Source organism: Sycon ciliatum, chromosome 3 (genome assembly GCF_964019385.1).
Source record: "Sycon ciliatum chromosome 3, ocSycCili1.1, whole genome shotgun sequence".
In the NCBI taxonomy this organism is placed as follows: domain Eukaryota; kingdom Metazoa; phylum Porifera; class Calcarea; order Leucosolenida; family Sycettidae; genus Sycon; species Sycon ciliatum.
The window spans coordinates 11,220,793-11,243,943 of NC_088645.1; the positions used below are offsets into that span (position 1 = coordinate 11,220,793).

Below are 23,151 nucleotides of genomic sequence, written 5' to 3' on the forward strand. Positions count from 1 at the left end.
CATGGTCTTTGACCAACCCACTGTGCCTGCCTGGTTATGCATAGGTGTACGAAATTCACGGCTCGCGTGAGACTCGGCTGGGAGCCGAGTTTTCCGCAACCGCAGGACCGCCACCACCCTCTATGTTCAAGGCGCAGATGCAGCTCCAAAGCTGCGAGGAATACATGTCCATTGCGAAGTATATGTACAGTATTTGCAAAGTAGACGACATGAGCGTCATGGGAGAAATTCAGTGACGCTAGAACCACAATTTACCATCGAAAAGCACCCCAAAACTAGAAAAAAATCCCCGAAAGACTGCATACTACTAGTAACTACGGAGTGTTGCTTTCTTGCAGGTTTTCTGAGTAGAATGTTCGATGGATTTCTTGTGTGCTTTGGATGGCAATCGTGAGGCAGTCTTGTGTCTAATCAAGTTCGCGAGAAAATCGGAAGCTCCAGTGTGGGTTGCAATCAACTTTTCAATGACTTAATTAAAATATTTCCGCCGAAGTCGCTACTAATATTTCGTACTGTTGGGTCGGCGATGGCTTTCTGGTAGCTGGTTTGGAGTTGACAGCGTTGCGAATGACTGAGGCTCCCCGACGCCCCGATGTTCTTCCTGTATGTTTGCATGTCTTCTTCTCTTTTTTTGGTGCGTTTTATGTCCCAACACGTCGGGAAGGCAGGTCGGCTGAGGGAAAAAAGTCTCACCATCACCATGATCCCATATGCAATTTTATTGTCTTTGCCTCTGAGCTGTGATCATTGTAACAATAAGGATTAAAAAATATTTCCACAGATCAGAATTCTGTCGTACTGGAATATGTTCGTCTACAGTATGAGCAATCTAATCACAAGATTATAATCTATTGCCGGGCAGCAATATCTCTTCTGTACGAAATGACAGTTGACAGCTCTGATCGCGTGATTTGCAAGTCACCTGACAGAGCAATGATCGAACCTCCTTCTTTTTTCCTCGCATTCATTCTCACCGTTGCGCTAGACCTACACAAGCCAGCCAGGAGTTCTGTGTGCTAAATAATCGGGATAGGGAGAGCCTTGATCATCTAGTTCCGTTGGGGAGGAATCATTCTGGTATATCGTAGGCTACGAGCAGTCTGTGCATTGTTTTCCGCCGCTTTTCGGTTTGCTATAAGTACTTTCGTACACCCGATCAAAACCCGCTGGACTATCTAAGTCTCAATGGATTCTCACCTGAAATTCGTGATGGTGTTTGCTCTGGCTGCAGTGCTCAGCAACGCCAACGCTCGTCCTACCCGCCCATTTCAGGTACAATGTACCATACATTGTATTGTTTCATTCACAAAAATTTAAAAGAGATGTTTAATATTTTAATTATACCATACAACAGATGAGAGTCCTCCAGTTCGGTAGAGTACTCAATATTCATTCGAATAGAGCTATATTACACACGACAAGTTGTCTGATGATTATGGACATGAAACTATAAGCACACACTTACTGGCCTTAGTACCTAGAGTACCAGACGTCCTGTTTGATGATCAGCTGGCTTAGTTTTTCTCCACCTCTATCCTAATTACATCAGTCCCCAATTTCATTTATTACTGCTTTCTATCTGCATTCGCCACCTTTTCATTGGGCAGATCTGCCCGTTTGGTTTGCGAATTAAAATAAACACAACACACAACACACAGTTACAACGAATGATGCGTGGTGCTCTGTGTCGCGTGTAAATAGGCCATAGTAATGGCACGACAGCACATCAGAACATATTGCAGAGTATGCACACGAGTACATCGAAATAGACCAATCCTGTCGGCTGTGGGTATGCACCTGTAACTACACCGAAATTAGCTACAATACCAGTGTTCCGAACAGGACCATGATTTTTATGTTACTTTCTACCGGTGGATGTACCCAGCGTGGCTCTATGTTTCAGGGCTATAGGTGTTATTTTAGGCAGGAGGCTGTGTGCAGAGTGTGTGGTTGTTTAAGGCAAGGGGCTAGCAGTGCAATGTTAGCGCAGAATGTGTGGCTATGTTGTTTTCTGCTATGAACACAGCCCTACTGGATAACAGGTTTTCTTCAGTTCCAGACCGTTTGAGTACTTTTTCTTTCTTCTTGCCTTTCCTCTAGGGTGCGGATCCGTGCGGCGAGCCTCCATCACCAAATCGCACTTCGTTACGCCAGTATCTGGTCATCGGTGATTCGATCAGCATTGGATACACACCCCATCTAGTCCCTCACATCAACACAACGTTTGAAGTACAGCACATCCATATCAACGGTGGAAACTCGGACCGCGGCAAAACGTAAATATATTTTCTGTGCAATCCGTGCAGAGGTAAATGCCATGCCATTCTTACATTCAAGGATGTCGTTGATTTATTCTCGTGAAGAGCAAAGTCAATATGAGGGATGACGATGACGTTGCAGAAACTCTCGAACGCCATTCTGAGCTTTTGTGAGCGAGAAATCCGAATGACAATGCGAGTCATCCTCTCAATACGCTTCTCTTTTAACGTAGCGCACACTTTCTTATACAGTGACATGCATAAATCAAACCACTGCATGCCTTTGAAAGAAAGAAACCCAGATAGAAAATAATTTGATTACCACACTTGGAGCTACCCTGGTGAGACCGAACACGTTCTAACCATCAAGCCGTTCGGAGATTGCATGTTACGCGCTCCCTCTCCTCGACACGGTTGAGCAATCTTTCTGAGTAGCATAGAAGTCCCTTGCTCTCATGATAAGTTCTCTGCGTTTCTCACTCTGAATCATCACCCTGACCTTGATGCTTTGACGCTCACTGGTCTTCGTCGCGATCGGTTCGTCCAGGTACTCTGAGCTCCGCTGATGAGAACAAAGAAGGTGTAAACAGCTAACGTTAGCTCTTCGAATATCCACTGTGACGAGACTTCATCATATCGGTACACAGTTATACGGTGTGTTATAGACGACGTGAACTGCAAGAATTTCTGGATTTATAGCCACATCACGCTCTCATGCTATCAAAATAGTGAATTGATTGCTCTGTGCCTTTCTCATAATGTAGGTGTCTGACTCACTGGCTGGGCGAGAATCACTGGGACTTCATCAGCTACAACTTCGGCTTGCACGACATCGCCCATGACGCTGAGCAGCTCACTCTCCAGCAGTACACTGAGAACATGGTGAACATCACAGAGAGACTGAACAATACAGGTACAGGTGAACGCCAGCTTCCATTAGATGGGAAAATCAGTGGTATTTCGATCCAGTCCGCTGGACGCCAATATTCATTGTCCTTCAAATATAGGGGCAGTAATATGAACACACGCAGAAGCACACACACACAAACACACACACACACAGTCACGAACATACAAAAAACATTCAATACCAGGAACAATGCCATGCTGGTGTTTCCCCGCGTTCTAACTACATTAGGAAACCATTCAATACTTCAGCAGCCTTTAGATGTACATGTATCCCAAATTCAACCACTAGGATACACCTGCATGCAAACATTCTCTTTGTCAGCACTATCACCCGTACACACACTACACTGACAGCATGCTAGCTAGCTTCCTGACTACTAGTATGGGGCCTCGACCTGTTGGCGATGCAGAGACTAGAATAGGCACTACTCTTCCGGTTTGGTATCAATTCCCTTTCATTTGTTCTATCCTTGCCTTACTGTGTATGATCAGGCTTGGCACACTAGATATCGTGGACAGGCCTAGAGCATCCAGGCTGTAGAATACAATCAACAAATAATTAATATAAAAAGGGATAATGTAGGCTGAATACAGCATCCTGCCAAACCAAGCGTGTCTGCTCTTCTTTCATGACTGCCAGGTGCAAAGCTGCTATGGGTCGACACCACTCCCGTTCCGAATGTAGCTGTCTCGCCTGAACGACATGACAGTGACGTGAAGGCCTTCAATGCTGCTGTTGCCTCTGTAAGTGACCTTGGTGTGTGTGTGTGTGCGTGTGTGTGCGCGCGTGTGTGTGTGTGAGTCTACCAGTATGTGTGTATATGTGTGTGTGTGTGTGCTTGTGAAAAGACCAAAAATAGGGATTCACTGGCCAGAAAATGTCACTCCAAATAGCTGTATGGTGTAGACCAGGCTGAACAGTGACGGTCAGTTCTTCAGCCTTGCAAGCTGTTGAATGGTGCAATCCCAGCACAAGTTGCTATGGCTTCTGCCGTAGCATTGCTATCAACGCCTCCGGCGATGGGCGTCAAAGGTCAAAGGTGTGCTTGTGTGTGTATGCGTGCAATGAATGCATTTTGTGCTTGTATTCGTATGCGTGCGCGCGTGTGTGCATGATTCATTCAAGTTGCGCTTACGTATATTCCAGCTGAATGCTCTCGCTGATCACCTTTGAGAGCCAGTGTATGTTTAATGAAATGCTTTCGTCTTCCTGTTGCAGATCCTCAGTAAGTACCAAATTCCCACGGACGATCTGTATGGATGGGTGGAGAAGAAATGCGGCGATGGTTACAGTTCCTGCCCGGGCATTCAGCTTCCGAAAAATGTTCACTACACGCCAGCAGGCTACGACTATCTCGTAGAAAGTCTTCTCGTCTCAATCCACACGATCTTTCCACCACCACCACCCCCGCCGAGGCATTGAGCCATCGAGATATTTTCCACCGGTTTGTGTCTTTATGTTCGTATAACGTGTGCACAAGCCTGATCGAACTAGATAACATGTTTTCCAGCATTTTTGTTCCCTGAACGTTGTTTTTAGTACTCTTTACGGGCATTCCCAATATCCTATTATGATGTTTTCATGTGACATTCACAGAATGACATTATTCTCTCACTGTCTTCTCACCAACATCATTTATCGTATTCGGCTTGGAGAAACGTGCCAGCATCTTACACGACACATTCTTAGTTTGACATGGGGATTCTCACTCTCCGTATAGCGTGAATTGAACCCGGTAGGCCTGCAGTAGTTTACTAAAGTCTTACATTCCCCAACACCCCTCACAAGTGCTGGTACTAGTACTCTCCACACATACACACATTTATTCCACATATTGTTTTCCTTCGCACTCTTCTCGTCACCTTCCTACAGCACCTCACGGCATATCTACTCAATGTGGGCTTTTTTCTTTCACTTTGTTTTAAAAGTGTTACGCTTCACCCTAACGATGGGCAAGATGGGACAATTTAGTGAATCTTACCAGTTGTATACAGGAAAGAGATAATGTTTGACAGGGAAAGATTACATAGCTGCTATGGTGTCGGCGTGTATTTATTTAAAACACTCTTCCAATAGGAAATAGTGGCAGCGACCTCGGTGAAATTTGTATAAAGAAGTAAAGTTGTCTGCGCCCACTCTGGAGGTCGCGCTTTTCCCGCCGACTTAACTTCGATGCCAACCGCTGAACAATAATATTTATGAAATTGCGAGCTTGCCACTAGTTCGGGTGGATGTGACAGCGTTGAGAAACACGAAACACTGTGTATTGAGCAGGGAATGGAATGATGCTTTCTTGAAAGTTTGCCCAGTGGAAGGTTCGGTAGGCTTCTGGTGTGCTGTGGATGGCAGTCGTAAGTCAGTCAAGTGTTGGTCAAGTCAGGTCGGCGGGAAAAGAATGATCTCCAGTGTGTGGGCAAGCAACTGCCCTGGTCTTACATTAGTTGGAAATATTATATCGAACGCCTACACCTACCCGATGATCAGCAAGGCATACCGAAGTCTTTTATAGCTTACAGGCCGTGTACCAACATGTACCGTTAGGGCCCGGTCACACATGCACTCGAAAGTAGCGTATACGCTGAAGCGAGGTCGCAGGAGCGAAAAATGGCATGGCAACGGCGAAAAGCGGAACTTCCGCTTCAGCGGAAACTCCAATCCGCTTCCTCCAAAATTTTCGAAGCGAGACTGTCGCTTCTGCGGATTCGCTTCAGCGGAAAACACCACGGTCTGCTGTATATGGACTTGCTACGAGAAATTTGTATGCGTATGATGTCCATGAAACAAAAATGCATGCAAGATAGTCATTGACCTCGTCAATTCTCCGTACCGTATGCACCACAGTCCACTTTACTCTCATTTTCCGCCAAAGTAGGAGTTGTGCCCTGTTTGTATGTGTGACCATACACACGTGGTTTCGCTGGAGCGACACCAGGCTCGCTGCCGCCGAACCTCGTCGCCGAAGCGAATCCCAGTGCATGTGTGACCGCGCCCTAAAGTACCGCCAGAGCGCCCCGTCTCGCGAGAGCGCCCCACCTTGATTTTACAGCCAGAGAAAGGAAAATCGTATGGCAGAGTGCAACGAAGTGTGTACGATGTGAGAATCTTAGTGTACTAAGGTCACACTTGGCAGGTTTTTGTGTGGAGCTTGTATCCGCTTGAAGGTACGGATTGACTGCAAAACGTGCAATCTGTGTACAAGGTTCATGTCGTATGACCTACAGACAGCAGACCACCTCCACAATACGACCACGAAAGGATGAGATGGTGGGGCGCTCTGGCGGTACTTTACGGTACTAGTGTACGCTAACCTGAATATGAGCAAGCACACGAATACGTATTCAAATACACGCACCGATCCACAGAAATCCATGCGCATGAACGCAGACACGCATTTATGTTGTTGTTCGGCGCACTGGTGAGAAAAGGATTTTTGTCTGTGTATGTACATGTATGCGTGCGAACTCAACACCTAAAACACATCAATAGCAGGAAGGACGGTACATCATCGTTAGCATAGTGACGCAAACCAAATTTGCTGGTTTAGTAGGTACATATGTTCACATTGCAGTGAGTGCAGGACTGTTCCGAGGTTGAACAGGGGATCGTTTACCCTAGTTACTTGTACGTGCTCTTCCACCTTGCTTTTATCTTTTACAAACAAAAAAAAATGTTTATATGCCGCTCTGTTACGCTGGAAAACAACACTTTGCAATCTCAACAACATACCATCTCAAGTTGCAGCCCCGATATGCCAACCATTCAAACAGCCCTCTAACGCACTATCACTCAGTGATTGTTCGTAAGCCGTGAGTCCATTCCCTCCCTTCGTTCCCTTTTCATCACCCCTTAGGCCCCCTTGTATCTTACAACTTGAAGAAAAGCGAGAAAAAATCTTGCTTTTCGAACGCTTGATCAAGAAACAACCTAATAAGACTGGTTAACTAGTTGGAAATACGATTATAAACAAACAAACCTTTCTTGTATCCATTTTGAAGCAAGAATGGACTCGGATGGAGAGCCAAGGATAAATTTATAGTAAAGAAAAAAGGACCAGGAAGCTACAAGTTACACTATAATGTCCACTAACACCACCAGTTACTGAACAATCAGCTCATGCGATAACATTGCAAGACACTGACCGACGGTACTGATGTTGTAAAACTAACTGACTGACAGCTCTAGCATTATAGTGTAATTTGTAGTTTATTGGTCCTTTTTTCTTTCCTATCGTTAGGCATTTGTGGTAAATTGGATCACATTATTACTTAATGTACAGATCAATAAGAGCTCATAAAAGGACCCCAACAGTCCAATATCTACGTCATCAGGTCCTACACGGAATGATGCCAAATCCCTATATTTCGGATACTCCTCGATGCCAGCCAGGTATCTGGCAAATATCCGATTTTCGTCCGGCTGCCCGGATAATGATAGAGTTAACATGAATGCAATGAAACTCTCTTTCCGGTGTCGTTTGTGGTACGTGTGGTCTCCGTTTGTGAAACGAATGGAGCCGCTATCAAATGGAAGCAGAACGTGCTTCACTAGTGATCTAGAACTGTACTGAAGGTCTCCTAAAACTAGCCTATAATTATTATGCGGGCTAATCGCAAGGTTGCATGTTGCTCTCCAGTGGTGTACACCGCCCGTTTGGGTCTGCCAATTCAAATAAGAACATACCTACCTACCTACAGAACCACTGAGTTCATTCCCAATCGCTCAGTGAGGTGCGCACACCAACATATACGCTTCGTACGATGTGCACAAAGAAGAGAGACCAGAACCGTTCTCTTTGACAGTGGATGCGTGGAAACATTGTTCTGTCGGATTCATCTGTCCCATATTCAAACAGGGAGGAGGATGAAGGAGTCAACCTGCCTCACGATACTTTTCGTTGTGTTGGTTGTTCCATATCTGCTCTACCCAGCAGGTAAGATAATTGTAAAGACAGATACGTTGCGCAGATGTGTCGTTACTTCTTGAGCTACAAGCACTTGCCTAAGAGATCAATAGCGGTAGATACTTCGAGTCGTATCATACGCTGCCGCCAATCCACAAGCGGCGGTTGACTGTTGGTGCTTCAATAATATATCGTTTGTAGATAGCTTATGCTAGATGTTGATCGGCAACCAATCTTTCCTCTTGGTTATCCAAAGCAAGTCCTGCCTGTATGTTTAGCAAGTTGCGCGAATTTCAAGTGAACGCTGCATCTGATGCGCGTATCAGCATCCTTCTAGTCACGTCTACACAAAAGGGCTTCGGTCCTCGATTCTAGCAATTTCGTATCCTCTTTTTCTCCTACTGAAGTACCCTCCATTCTATCGAGCCTGGTGCACCCAGCTGGCAATGACAGCGTGACATATGGTCGGACGAGCTTGTCGGATTGCACCACGACTGCTGTCGTGCTGCCGACTTCATATCCATATCTGGAGGTTTTGTATTTTGGTTCTGCCTCATTTTCTCTGCGCTGAGCTCATGAGGCCACAAAGTACAAGACATTTTTGTCCGCAGATCGAGTATTTCGCTCCTGCTCTTGTAGCAGCTGAGCACTGTCATGGACGAGACAGTTCTGTGCGCAATATAATACGAATGAAGGGGCAACCTGTGTTTAGCGACCACTGTGATCAGGGACCACCATCTGTCTTGAGACCATGATGCAACCTACGGTCTTATGGAACCGCTGATCCACTATTACATTCACGTATGCCCACGGACTCGCGCACTTGCCACTGATATTATACACTATACGAGCTCTCGTAGGTCCACTCAGCATAGTTTGAGAACGGTATTACGTGTGTTGATGCGTCCGACTTACTCACCTCACACAGAAGAGTTACCTCTGCCTCCACCCCCCCCCCCCTCCCTAACCCCAGGCTTTATTCTTGGCTTCAGAGTGGTGGCCCTCCTGCGGATGCAGGGCGTTCGGTCTGACTGGGCCTCATGCGAACTGTGAAATCAATTTTCTTTTTCACTTGCCAGCATTCTGACTATACTGGGGGCATCGTTCATGTCTTACTTTATGCGGATGGTTTAACGAAGTGGGAAATGGGCCGTTTCAAGGCAATGCGATCCAGCCCTCTGAGCTGAAAAGTCCTACAGAACCGCGGTGCTCAGATCAATCAAACATTTCTTTCCTAACTTAGAAGTATTGTCTTGGGCTATAGTGCATGACGAAGGTGGTTGTTCCTACTTCGAGCTCGCGCTTCCTGCTGTACTAGCTGCCTCTCGACTAATTTCATTGACTGTATCTTCCATTTCCTAACTACTACTTCATTACAAATGATTGATTTTGCATTTATCTAAAACTAGAATAGCACATGGCTCATTTGCAGTGCGATGAGAAAAGAAGCGCATGGAAATTAGAACAATAGATAACAAATTCACCACCTGACCGGAAGTTGCAACTCCATCCGCATTCTGATGTCGGGTACTCATATGGATTGCACATTGAACATGTGTTGGATAGTCCGACACCAACATAGTGACAAGAAGGTTCGCAGCATTGCACTAAAGCAGCAAAACTAGGCGCAGTGAAGCTGCGGCTGCTCTCGAAGTGCGAAGGCAGTCAAAGGTCTAAACTCCTGCTAGATATTACCTACAGAATACCTGTGCTATGCCTCATCCATCGCACTGACCACACCGGCCATGCTAGGTTTAATATCATTATTCTCGCATCCGTCCCAAATGGAGATCTAATGATGGAGCTATTAGACGTTATTCTATATCCTTTGTGCCCGTAATTTCTGCAGGGGCCATCGACGACTGTACGTCTATTTTATCGCCGACTGCCCAGTCATTTGCAAGTGCCTCCAATGTGTCGAATCAGCTTATAACGTTAAAGAAATCACACCTGTACGCTCTTGACAGCCCTGAATTGGACTTTCGCCATGGTTGCAGTGTTCAGTTCACGTCTTTGACCCTGTACATCAAGGGCAACTGCTCTCTTAATCTGCAAGGATTCGTCAAAACGTACCCAGGATTCACACTGACCATGGCTTCGATGAGTTTGGAACACACGTCAGAGTATCTCGTCAAGCGGACGTTCGATCTGCGAAACCTTCAGCTGGATATGTGCACGTGCGCGGCGGTCACTTCGGGCACAATTGTTTCGTTGTACCTTTTAAACAGTTCCCCACAACTGTGCAACATTAGCGCAAGCAGCAGTACCCTCTCAACACTCCCTTTGAAGATCATATCGGATCCCGTTATGTGCAGGCCAGCCACAGCATACTTGACGGGTTACGTTCGCCTGCCATGGTACACCCTAGTCGTGGAAGGTAAGAGTTCTTCAATAGTAAATATTCAGTTGGGTTTTAATATATTGCTTGAGAATAGTTCCCGGTCGTGTGTAACTGTCAAGGGGTTACACTCCCGGTCGTGTGTAACTGTCAAGGGGTTACACTCCCGGTCTTGTGTAACTGTCAAGGGGTTACACTCCCGGTCGTGTGGAACTGTCAAGGGGTTACACTCCCGGTCGTGTGTAACTGTCAGGGGGTTACACTCCCGGTCGTGTGTAACTGTCAAGGGGTTACACTCCCGGTCATGTGTAACTGTCAAGGGGTTACACTCCCGGTCGTGTGTAACTGTCAAGGGGTTACACTCCCGGTCGTGTGTAACTGTCAAGGGGTTACACTCCCGGTCGTGTGTAACTGTCAAGGGGTTACACTCCCGGTCGTGTGTAACTGTCAAGGGGTTACACTCCCGGTCTTGTGTAACTGTCAAGGGGTTACACTCCCGGTCGTGTGGAACTGTCAAGGGGTTACACTCCCGGTCGTGTGTAACTGTCAAGGGGTTACACTCCCGGTCGTGTGTAACTGTCAAGGGGTTACACTCCCGGTCGTGTGTAACTGTCAAGGGGTTACACTCCCGGTCGTGTGTAACTGTCAAGGGGTTACACTTTTCGTTGGTTAACATTATGTTCTGCAGGTTCCGTATTTTGGTTCATTGGTCGGCTGGTTGGTTTTAGGAATTGTGTGTGGCTCTCTACTTGCGCTATTCCTGCCGACATCATTATAGTTTATTTTAATTTGCACTACATACGGGAACTAGGCCCAATGATATACAGGCGAAAGGACAGGACGCATTGAGAAAGAAAGGAAAGGAATTTTGTTGAGTGCTGTATGAGAATCGAGTATTCTGTTGCTGTTTTTCTGCACCTTCTTACCACAGTCGGAGATCCATGCAGAAGAGAGAACAGACAGATCTGCTCCCCCGGCTGCCAAACTCAGTACAGCCAGTGCCCCATGCAGGCCAAGAGCGGCGCCACATTTTCGTGTGCTAAACGAACGTGTAACAGAACACTGCCTGAGCCTTCCAACCCACCGCATACACAAAACAACTCATGCCTAGCAATGTCTTCAGTGACCTCATCGATTGCAGAAGTGAATACTCCAATGCCGTCATGGCGAACCAGCGCAATCACTGATGTCCAGGAGGGCAGTCGACAGGGCAGCACAACCCCGACTGTGGCCGGTAGGAGTCGTATCAACGGATCCACAAGAGCCTCGGCTCCTACAGTGCCATCGCATATGCATTGGGGAACACCGGAGAGCGGATCACTTGCTCCAGACACTTCCACAACCAATCAAGGCACTAGCAGTACAAATGATGCCACGCCGCCGACACGGGCACCAGGCAGTGACATGATCTATCCCAGCGCAACTCCTCACACAGCATCACCGACAACTACGGAAGGCTTACAGGGCAGCAACCAGGCCACCGGCAAGTTACAAGACAAGGATCAAATCGAATTTTACTGCCTAATAGGGACCATTGCGATCCTTGGCTCTCTGCTATTGGTGTTTATATGTCTCTATGTAAAGCAGCGACGCCTGAACAGGAATGTAGTGTGCCATTCCCATCAGCTATCGGGAGAAACGGGCACAGTACATGCTAATACTGGCGACAATATCGAGACGAGTATGACTCGATTGCATCCTTCCTCTCCGACCAGCTGCCACAGCAATGCATCGCCAACCAATACTGCCAGGACCTGCGCTTCCAACGCTTACGAGGACGTGTGTCTTCCAGCTAAAAAGCCTTCTCTCCTCCAGTTACCTAATCTCAGTGGTATATGTAACCCGCGATACATCAGCTGGAGTGAACTAGGCGAAAGAGAACCCGATGCAGAGAGTGGCATAAGCAGCCATCCACAACCGGGCCAGACTGTGAAATCCGAATGTACCACGATTATACCACTGCCAACTGGTAACCCAACCTCAGCGATCTACGCACAGCCAGAACTGGATGCAAGTAAGCATGCGGAAAGCTGCTCAGACCAGTACATGTCTATGTCTCTGGCAAAGTGCGCGGCCGCTCAGGTAGGCAGTGGGCCGACGTTCCAGGGCACCATTAGCAACACCGACCCAGCAACGGCTGAGTCTGAAGAAACGTACACATGCATGGCTCGACTGAAGCCATCTCGCTGTCCAAGTGCTACTCCAGATAGCAAGCCGCTAGAAGATGTCTCACAACGTCCTGGTGAAAACCAGAGTGACACGCGTGAACAGATTGAAGCGCTTTACAGCCAACCTGATAAAAGCAGAAAGTCCGCATCAAGCGCATCACCGTCACATAACCAGAAAGCTCTGGCAGAAAATACTGCTCGAAACCCTCAAGACACATTTTACGTAACTTTGGTGGAAGGCAGTACTAACAACGGCTGAACGGAGGGCAGATTACGAAAATTGCTTCACATCTCTGTCTTTCTCTCACTCTTTATCTGTCTCTATCTCTTCCTTTGTTTCTCTCTCTGTATCTCTCTCTCTCTCCGTATCTCTCTGTCTCTCTCTCTCTCTGTCTTGCTCTGTCTCTCCCTGTGCCTCTTTGTGTCTATCGCTGTCTGTATGCCTCTGTCTCTGTCTCTGTCTCTGTTTCTCTCTCTCTCTCTCTCTCTCTCTCTCTCTCTGTCTTTGTATCTGTGTCTCTCTTTATATGTTTACCTCTGTTTGTCTCTGTCTCCGTCTTTTTCTATCTCTCTTTGTCTCTGTGCCTATGTGTCTCTCGTGCTTTGTCTCTGCCTCGCCCTGTCTCTGTCTGTCTCTCTATCTCTGTCTCTCTGTCTCTCTGTCTATCTCTCTCTGTGTGTCTCTCTGTGTCTCTGTGTCTCTCTCAATCTGTCTTTCCCTCCCTCCCTCCCTCCCTCCCTCTCTCTGTCTCTGTGTATCTCTCTTTCTCTTCTGTCTCTTTCTCTCTCTGTCTATCTGTCTCGCTCGGTCTATCTGTCTCTATCTGTCTCTCTCTGTCTCTCTCTTTCTCTCACTCTCTGTCTCTCTGTCTCTGTCTCTGTCTCTCTCTCCCTCTGTCTCTCGGTCTCTCTGTCTCTCTCATTCTCTCTCTCTCTCTCTCACTCTTGATCACACAAGCACATACACGCACACTAACACAACACACACACACACACACTCAACAGGTATTAGCTAGCTTGTCCTTTCAAAATATACACTGTTTCTGGAAGTGTTCATGCATGTTGTATTGTACCCAAGGCACATTACAATGTGTACCCTCTTGAGAGGATCCTGTGAGTTTGATTGCGGAACCAACCCTTCATAATTATAATTCATATTTTCATGTCATTTTATTAAAAACTTCTCGCTCACATACTTGATACTTGTTTTCGAAATAATAGTATCCGCCCTGTTCGATAACACTAACCAACTCCTTATGCTTTCCCTTGATCATACACGTTCGTCGACGTTTCATATGATCCTTTACTGTAGACCAAGGCTCACTCTTACGATACTGACCTCCAATTATGTCAACACCATTCCGGATTTCTTCTCAATAACCTGTGGCGGAGCACGTTTCACAAATAAATTATGTTAGGTGTGATTGGAACTGTTTTTGTCGCCTATGTTCTCATCTCTCCTCGCTTCGTTTTCGCTGCCTGTAACCTCAATTCTCTTTGTTTGCTTGTATCGATGAGGGAACATTATCTATTTTGCTGATATTCGTGGATTGCTTTGTTGCATGGGGTATGGGTACTCATTCGGCGGATGGGTGTGAATAATAATGTTCGAAGTAGGAGTATGTTGTAAATGAAAAGAAATCCCACGCATAATGTGTCACATGTCCCCTACCTTGAAGGAACAAGTGCATACGAACGCCATAGTTGCTCAGTCACTTGCTTTCACGTTCCGTCCCTATCATACTAAGATACTGTAAACCCTACTCACTAGAATTTCGCCCTCAGGGATGAAAAAATTCGCCCTCAGGAATATAAAATTCGCCCTCAGGGACGTAAAATTAGGACTAGAAGGCATTGATATGTAGGCAGTAAAGCTGCCACGAACGGGATATTGCGCAAAACCTCATACCGGTGCTGTATCTACAAGTATCGCCCAGAAGAAAAAATAGTTGCGTTCCTGTTAGGCTGTACTTGATTGCATACGTTATGAGGTACTGAAAAAAAGCTTATCAGAAAATTCGAAGTACATGTAGCTCTGATTTTAGTTCCCAACCAGTGAGATTGTTATCCTGGAGCTGTACAAATGTGCACGACCTTAGACACTGTGTGGGATCATGTTTGTATTGCATATACAGGCTAGTAAGGAGGCTATGGTTACCAGGGTTCCGTGGCATGTCGGTATCATGTAAGTCATGTCCACGGTATCAAGAGCATGTACAATCAACTGTCGTGGACATGGAAATCCGGTCGCACGTCTAGCAGCCCCAGGGTGCTGGCCGTGCAGCCGTGTGAAGCGGTACACACATGCATTATGCGCTCCAGCGCGCTGGTCCCATCGGATCAACATGATTGTGCACTGCATTCAAAGTAAGTTCTGTACGCGCTGAGGGTGCCGGCCCCTGTCATTCGACTGGATATCCATGTCCACGACAGTACATCTTCATGATTCCGTGCACATGTGCATGAAGCTGATATCTAGAACACTCAGACCTCTATTTTTAACCAGTACTGACCACAACAACTGTACATGTACACTGTATTGGCGTATTCTTGAGGGTGACATATACATGTACGGTTTGATGTTTTGAATCGATTTAGAGAATTCCTCTGTTGCTTCCCGGACTTTGCTATCAGTTCGCCATGTGACTCTGAGCGCCGCAGATGAGACCAAGCAAGCTGCAGCGCTTCACAGGGGAGAAGTTTCGCAACGCAGTCACACATGTCATGCACCCTTAGTCTTCACGGCTCCATCTAACTTGCACGATTTGTTTCACCTCAGCAGAAACACGACTCTATAAGGCAAGAGGCGTTGACTCCTTCAGTGACATACTGTTTCGATCACACAGATTTGCATCCATGTACGTTATGGAATATTCCCTGATTTGCATACACCTCTAGCCACGCGTCTTGTGACCAGACACCCACTGCAGACCCAACCGGTAACTGTGCAAAAATTCTAAGGTTAGAGTTGGCCTAGACGTCTCCTTCCGGGTGTTGGAATGGGTGGCATTGTTTAAAATCCATCTCTCCGTGCACGGCTGCTCATCATGTACGTTGGAATCGAGGCACGATCTAACAGGCACAAGGATTATGCATGTGCACTTCACAAGACTACTACTACGAGTGGTAAAGCTCAGATACATGTACAACATAACAAAACGTGAGTAGTACAGTATGGGTCTAAGGCCGCTATCACGAGAACAGTGGAAATTAAGGAACTGTTCAAAAGATCACTCTGCTCTGCACCACTTCTATTCTCTAGAAGATCAAGGAAAGCATGGGCAAATGAAGAGTTAGACACACCAGTAACATCCTGCTGTTAAGTACGCCCATTGCGCTATTCTTGCTTTGTGGACACGATTTCACAGGACTGATGTGGACAGAGGTAGCTTCCTTCAGGCACGTACGGTTCGAAAACATGTTTTGCAGGTGAATCGCTAGTTATGTCAGCCCTTCATTACTCAAACAATGCACACGGTCAACTCACTCTAAATTTTGTAACCATAGCGAGGCTGATATGGTGAGACCCGCACACACAACAAGTCACGGAGGTATTTTGAAGTAGTATTTAGGTGGATGTATGGTGCTATTCCGGGCAAACCAGAGGCAACGATGCACGTTCTGCATTGCAGCGTGACATGACCTAGGAAACTGAGATGCTAAAGTTGATAACTTTTGCGATCGTTATATCGGAAATCCACATTATTAGAACATGAGTGGGAAGGCCTCTTTTACTTCGAAGTACAGGCAAAGCGAAGCACAATCATCACCATGTATCAGTACAGTGAATAGTTAAACCCAACACGAATGAAAAATGAGAAATAGAATAAAAAATATTGTAAAAAAATTCAATATCGAACACGAATAAAATATAAACTCGGATAATGAGCCAGTAATAAAATGTAAAAAAGAGAAGAAACACATGAGAACGAGGTATGCAGCAACTATCCACGACTGTAACGAGATGATAACCGGTCAGAAAGTGCAATAATAGGGCACAAAGCTGACAGGCTACTGAGACATTCAGAATTCAGAATAAAATAGAATAAAAATATGTAAAAAAATTCAATATCGAACATAGAACTATCTACCCAACCAAATCATCACTAGCGTAGATACAAGACCTGAAGTAACAGTACACTCATGCATCAGCCGTTCATTCTCGGTTTGCTGTGTACTGTATCATGCGTGGCAAAATAATCATGGTCACGTGAGCTTCAGGGCCTCACCACAGTAATCTCTTCGTCATTGCGTGGCTTTGTTAAAAGCTGAAGTTACTATCCGTATCACAGTGACAGTCACTTGATCACTTTTCAGCTCAATTTCTAGCACTGCTACAATTGCCTTTTTTTTTTAAAGGATTGGGAGAACGTCAAATTCAAAGTATCACTATCAGTTGGGGAAGTGAACTGCGGTTCACTTCCCCGACTGATTCTGCTACAATTGTATTTTTGTTTTTACAAAGACCACTGAAATGCCGCACATGAGAATGCAGCTAGGGGAAACGCGCACAACATGAATCGTGGCAGTGGTGGTGATGTTTAAGAAGCTCCGCCAACCTGGGGTCTCGACTTCATGGCCACCTAGACGCAGATGCCACCTTCAGGTCAATGGTGGTCTTGTATGGTTAAAAAATGGAAAAAAACACGTGACCGCTTGCATTACATTTCCGTGTGTTGATATTTTGGCTCAAGAAAATCGTAAATGTCGATCAAAGTGTATAGCTAGGAGAACGTGCAGCACGTCCTTCGATGGGGCTATACTTGTTTCATAAATAAAACTCCACAAGAAAGTCCAGGTTGTTTGGGCTGTGATAGCTTCCTTTTTTTTGAGAGACACAATACCTAAGAAAATGAGTGACTGACCAAAAATATTTCGTGTAATCCTTCCAACACTCCAAAGTACGACCAAAGTTATTTGCAAATAACAACCTCCGCCAAGAGGATTCCGCTCAGGTTGTTAGAATGGTACCCTCCAAGCATCTAATTCGGGAAGTAATGAATGAAAGACTGTGGACGTGGACGTTGCCATATACGGCAAAACGGTGCAATTGCGTATTTTCCGCCTTCAGAAACTGAGGTTCCAAAGGTGAAACTTGGAACAAATCACGGTTGTTTGTTTGTTTGTTTGTTTACATACGTTATTTGAATTCGCAAATCCAAACGAGCACAAATGCTCAATGGCAAGGCAGCGAATATGTTATTATGTTACAGGGAAGGAGGGTTGGGGAGAAAATAAGGAGAAAAAAAGAGAGAATGGTAGATATCTCAATGAAGAGCGAAGCGTTATCAAACTACAAGTAAGCCAGCGAACGATAGTTCTGTAACCTGCCTAATAAACTAAGTACTTTTTCCAGGCGTGCAATGGACTGTCATTAAAACAGAAACAGAACAAATTTATAATAATAATGCACGGTTCGCTTTAGACTAGGCTGGAGGCCGAGTTTCTGCATCCACAAAACTTCGAAAGACTGTTCTGGAATATGGCTTGCAATGGAGCAGAGGATTATCGGGTATAGATGCTAGTATCCCTGCCAGGATCTTGTGGCTACAGGAATAACACCAGTGCGTAGTTATAATGATAACAGATACCAACATATTATTTGTTTTTCCCGGTGTATTCCGCACGCACCTAGCCAGCTTTTTGTTTTAAAGTCTGCCTTGCTTCCGTGTCTGCTTCATCCTGAAGATGGTCAGAGTGACCGAAACGTCGAGAAGAAAGACGTATTGTTCAGCAGTGTGAAGAAAGCAGTGCATCTGAGTGTTGGCCAGTGTTGCCACAATACACGTAGATATCAATATAGTTCTACTATCGCTGGCTATAAGCGAGGGTCCCTGGTTCGAGGCCTGGTGGTGACAGTAATTTTTTCTTCAGACTTTTCCCGTTTGTCTCTTTCCCTCAAACCAGCTAATAGTTCTACTAGTACTCTCACAACAAACAAACAAACAAACAAACAAACCAACAAACGTCGCTTCCCCATGCGTATGGTAGTACGGTTGCGTTCTCGTTCATGGTGTTCACATTGGCCGCCTTCAGACCGTTCCGTCACGTCCCGTCGAAAGTGAACTAGGTTTTACGGAAAGAATGTTGGTCTCTGTTGTTGTCCCTTTTCTGTACTGCGGTCTGCCTTAGTTTGGGCATGAAAAATCTACATATATTGCAGCAATGACCCTAGACACTTGTCTAACAGTACACTTATTCATCAAAGGCTCAATTTGTCTTTTCCTTGGTATGCATGGCAAAATGTGGTCGTCTTAACTGTGGGGCTTAGCCAAATTGATCTGGCCTGCCTTTGGATGGCTTTGCGTTTCTTTACAACTGCAAGTCACTAATCGTTGCTCTCACAGCCACAGCCATTGGATTGATTTTCATTGCAAAGTTCTCGCGCTGAAAACAATGTAGCAGTAACACCAGCTTTCCCTATCGCCAGCCTTTGTGTAACTGATTGCTGGTGGATTTTGTGTCTATGAGGAACAAAAAGACACACTAACACTTGCCCCCCCCCCATAAATTTGTGCTGAAACTCTTGCTATAGAAATTGTAGACTTATGTATTTATGGGTAGGTAGGGAAACGTGCGCTCCTGATCTCGCTCGTTTCAGTTCAGCTGTAGACGCGTGAAACCTCTGCACACCAGATGTGCTTCAAATGAAAAAACCTGAGCAGCAACGCGCACATCCTAAGAAGCGATTCACCTGCGATTCACCTGTGTTCTCGCTAAAGACACAGGCATACCGACACATGTAGGACTTGGGAAGGCGATATTTACTGTAATGACACCAAGACTAAGTCCTAGAAGACCGAAGTCTCAAACGTTGATCGACCAGAGAAAGAAGACTTTTTCAAGTGAGAGTACTTAGCTATACTGCTGTAAAGATGGCAAGACTAGCTGCGCTGATCACCACACTGTTACTGTTGATGATACATCCATATGCCGGTAAGGTTTCTAGTTTCTATTAAAAAAGTATATTATCGTGTCCGTTCCCGAAGGGAACTCACGACGTCCGCTAACACCCGGTAAACCCTTGCGGCAGATGCAAGTTATGAATCTCTGTTATAATTATGCTATGAAAAAGCACATGTATCACTTGCGGAAAGTTGAGGTGCCAACACTGTAGACCCTGCACGGCTTGTAGTCATGTTCCAGCAAAGAGTGGCTTACCCAAAGTCAATTCATTAATTAGAATTCTGCTTTGGAATTGATGAGACTTGCCGCCCAGTGAAAAAACCATCAAATTATCGCATTACAGAAGCAAACAATTACCTATGAAGTTGGTTGTTCCAACGAGGAACACATGCCTCTGGCAGAACGTGACACTTGACTGACGACTGCCATCCGCAGCACACAAGGCCTGGCTCTCAACGTCTGTTTAGCACAACTACTTAGTGAGCGACTCTGACTCACGCTGCTACCTCGGGCTTCAAAAGGTGTTTGTCGCGCTGGACACGACGTGTCTCTGTACGGTTGTATCCCTGCCAATGGTTTGGCCTGGAGATAATTATTATATGTGGTGCTTTTCAGGCACAATCTTCCTCAGCCTACTGAAGCTCAAGTGATGAGGGGTGAAATCCGCGAAACACTACTACGTATTGAGCAGGGAGTGATGCTTTCTTGCAGTTTTGCCGAGTTTTTTTTTTTTTTTTTTACTACAAAGCACTGGCCAGCAACATAAAAGGGGAGGTAGACAAAAGTGGACAAGCGAACTTTGACAACACAGAGGAGCGTGGCATGCGTGCCGATGAGGTAGGTCAACCTCCCCCGACCTAGTGGTCTTGGGTTCAACAGTTGGTCTACGCATCAGGAAGGGGAAATGGACAGAGAAAGGGAGAGTGAGCATGAGGAGCTTCCCAGGAGAGGAAGAGTGAGAGTGAGAGAGAGAGAGAGAGAGAGAGAGAGAGAGAGAGAGAGAGAGAGAGAGAAAGAGAGAGAGAGAGACAGAAAATGATAATAATAGAGACAACCGGTTATTCTCAGTGCTGGTGGACTTCAGTGGCCCATAGCCAATTGGTCTGGCGGAGGTGATGGTAGGCCTTGGTCTTGAATGTCGGCAATTTCTTGAGAGTTGGGCGTTCGGCGAGGATTGGAGCAGGCAGTGTGTTCCAGCTCTCCAGGACAAAGTATGGGAAGGAGCGGCGGATGAACGCTGGGCTGGAGGCTGGCAGAGGAGTTGCGAGTTGGAAAGAGTGGCCACCAAGGGACTGGCGTTGCCGGCGCGTCCGGGGTGCAGCGTTAACTCTTGCTGGGGGAGGTACCATGTTGGTAAGCAGAGCTGGACCTGGTATGCATTGCAGCTTATACAGGTAGCACAGCCCGTAAACATGCCTTCGGATTGCCAGGCTGGGGAGCAATGAGGGGCCAATAACCGTCATGGCTCGACGCTGGACGGCGCCCTGCACTGTCCAGGATCCGAGATGCCTTTCGGAGCAGGCCGAGTCGCTGGTTGGCTCTAACGGCAAGGGAACGGATGTGGGCCCGGAAGGAGAGAGTACTGTCAAATAACACTCCTAGCAGCTTGAGCTGAGGGCTCTCAGGCACCTGCATGCCATCAAATGTGAGCTGTGGGACATCCAGGGATGGTTTGTTGCGGTCAAGGAGTATTGCCTGAGATTTTGATGGCTCGAACTTTATCTTCCATTGGGCACCCCAAGTCTGCAGGCGGTCAATAGATGCTTGGAGGCTATTGCAAGCAGCAGCGATGGTATCTGGGTTTCTGATTAGGGCATAGAGTGGAAGGTGCGACGTGCTCCTTGTGTGCTCGGGATGGCAGTCGTGAGTCAGTCAAATGGTCAAGTTCGCCAAGAAGCGTGTGTTCCTCGTTGGAACAACCATTTTCATGACTTATTCCGCGAAAGTCGCAACTAACTTCTAAGTTCGTATCAGTTACTTACCCGTATATTCATTATTGCACTATCTAGTGTTTTGTTGCCAAAGCAGGACCGAGCATCCAAACCGACATGGCTGCTTTAGGGCACAGCACACCATCAAACTGTGCGTGTGTGTATAATCATACTCGCGAGGTTATTAAGCCTGAGATACTTCAATTTTTTTCAATGTCCATCACAGATGGGGCGCTATTCAAGAGAGGGTACAGTTATTTTCAATGCTGGCACACAACATAAAAACAACGACAGCAAAAAAATGAGCCTACAGCTTACTGTAAACTATCACGAATCAACAGAAACGGCAATAAGACCTGGGACTCTGATCCCGAAACCACCAGTGCAATGACATGGACAAGAACATTAGCAAAAGAGCACCAAACTTGCACAAGCGCTTGGTTGCCAGCCTGGGGGTGGGGCACTATTCAAGACAGGACTGTACTTTTTCAGTGGCTCTTAGAGACTGGGGCACTATTAGAGATAGGGCACTATTAGAGATAGGGCACTATTAGAGATAGGGCACTATTAGAGATAGGGCACTATTAGAGATAGGGCACTATTGAAGAGTGGGCTCTAATCTCGCGAGTGTGGGTATACCGTAATTCAAAATGAGACAACGACATGGGTAACCGTATTGATCCTTGTGCTACATAGCGCATACTCCAAGTTTGTAATCTAACTTAAATTAAACAGAAATTAGAATGCACAACGACCTATATAATTTTACATGTACACTATAGTCATGCTTATGTGAAATGTCCTCCTTTCCATGCAATTTCTTTTAGTGCTGGGATCCGTAACCTGCCAAGACAATGACCACATTCCTCATAAATTCTCAATACCTTCCTCGATTTCCCAGCCTCAAACAACATCGCTGATGGAGCTGAAGAACCAACATCTTTACACTAACAACAAATGGAAATTCAAACTGGAATGCTCTCTTGTCGTACGTAAAGTAGTTTTCCGCATGAATGGCACATGCGCATTCCGCCTGGTTGGATACAGGATCCATTATGTAAACAATTCTTTCACACCTTCAGTACACCTACTCATGAAGTCAGACATCGTTAATCGGACAACAAATGGCTTACAACAAGAGGAATTTCATTTTCATGATTTGCTCATGAAGGAGTGCAACTGCAGCCAAAGTCAAGGCACAGCCATTGAAATCGGCATTCTCAGTGAATCCAAGGAGCAATGTGACGTTGAAGCTGCACCTGAGTCAGGGTATCAGCATGAATTCACCAGTGGAGCGAATCTCTGCTACCATTCACCTCCTCAACAGCTCTTCCACAATACGATTCCATATGGAATTCTGCACATCACGAGTAAGCTTTGATTGGCTGTTGAAACATATCATAATTATATATTCACTATGAATTCACATGGATGCAGTGAATGGGATTTTCGGTCTTTGACCACTTGCTGGTGAGCTGATCTACTCACCTCCCACCGCTTTAGGAGCTGCATCTGCACCTTGATCCTTGAAGGGTGGTGGCGTTCCTACGAATGCGGAAAACCTGGCTTCCAGCCTAGTCTCACGCGAACCGTGAAATTTTTTATGAATTCACTGATGGAGCAAATTTCTGCTACCATTCACCTCCTAAATTGATCTTCCATCAACTAATGCCTTATGTACATCTGCATATCATAGGTAAGCTTCGTTTGCCTGTTGAAAACTACTTTCACTGCTGTTGT

The 23,151-nt window shown here is 46.0% G+C and overlaps 2 protein-coding genes across 2 annotated transcripts; both read left to right on the forward strand.

Annotated features, from left to right (window-relative positions):
- The first annotated feature begins 1,042 nt into the window (after positions 1-1,042).
- LOC135811423 (uncharacterized) lies at positions 1,043-5,114 on the forward strand. Its single transcript, XM_065324660.1, has 5 exons — positions 1,043-1,272; positions 2,101-2,276; positions 3,023-3,171; positions 3,808-3,911; positions 4,387-5,114. Exons 1-5 carry the CDS (start codon positions 1,186-1,188, stop codon positions 4,588-4,590), a joined length of 720 nt encoding a protein of 239 aa, XP_065180732.1. The 5' UTR covers positions 1,043-1,185; the 3' UTR covers positions 4,591-5,114.
- A 2,780-nt stretch (positions 5,115-7,894) lies between these two features.
- Positions 7,895-14,114, forward strand: LOC135811424 (uncharacterized). Its single transcript, XM_065324661.1, has 3 exons — positions 7,895-8,098; positions 9,918-10,445; positions 11,338-14,114. The coding sequence occupies exons 1-3, from the start codon at positions 8,029-8,031 to the stop codon at positions 12,831-12,833; spliced, it is 2,094 nt and encodes a 697-aa protein (XP_065180733.1). The 5' UTR covers positions 7,895-8,028; the 3' UTR covers positions 12,834-14,114.
- The last annotated feature ends 9,037 nt before the right edge of the window (positions 14,115-23,151 follow it).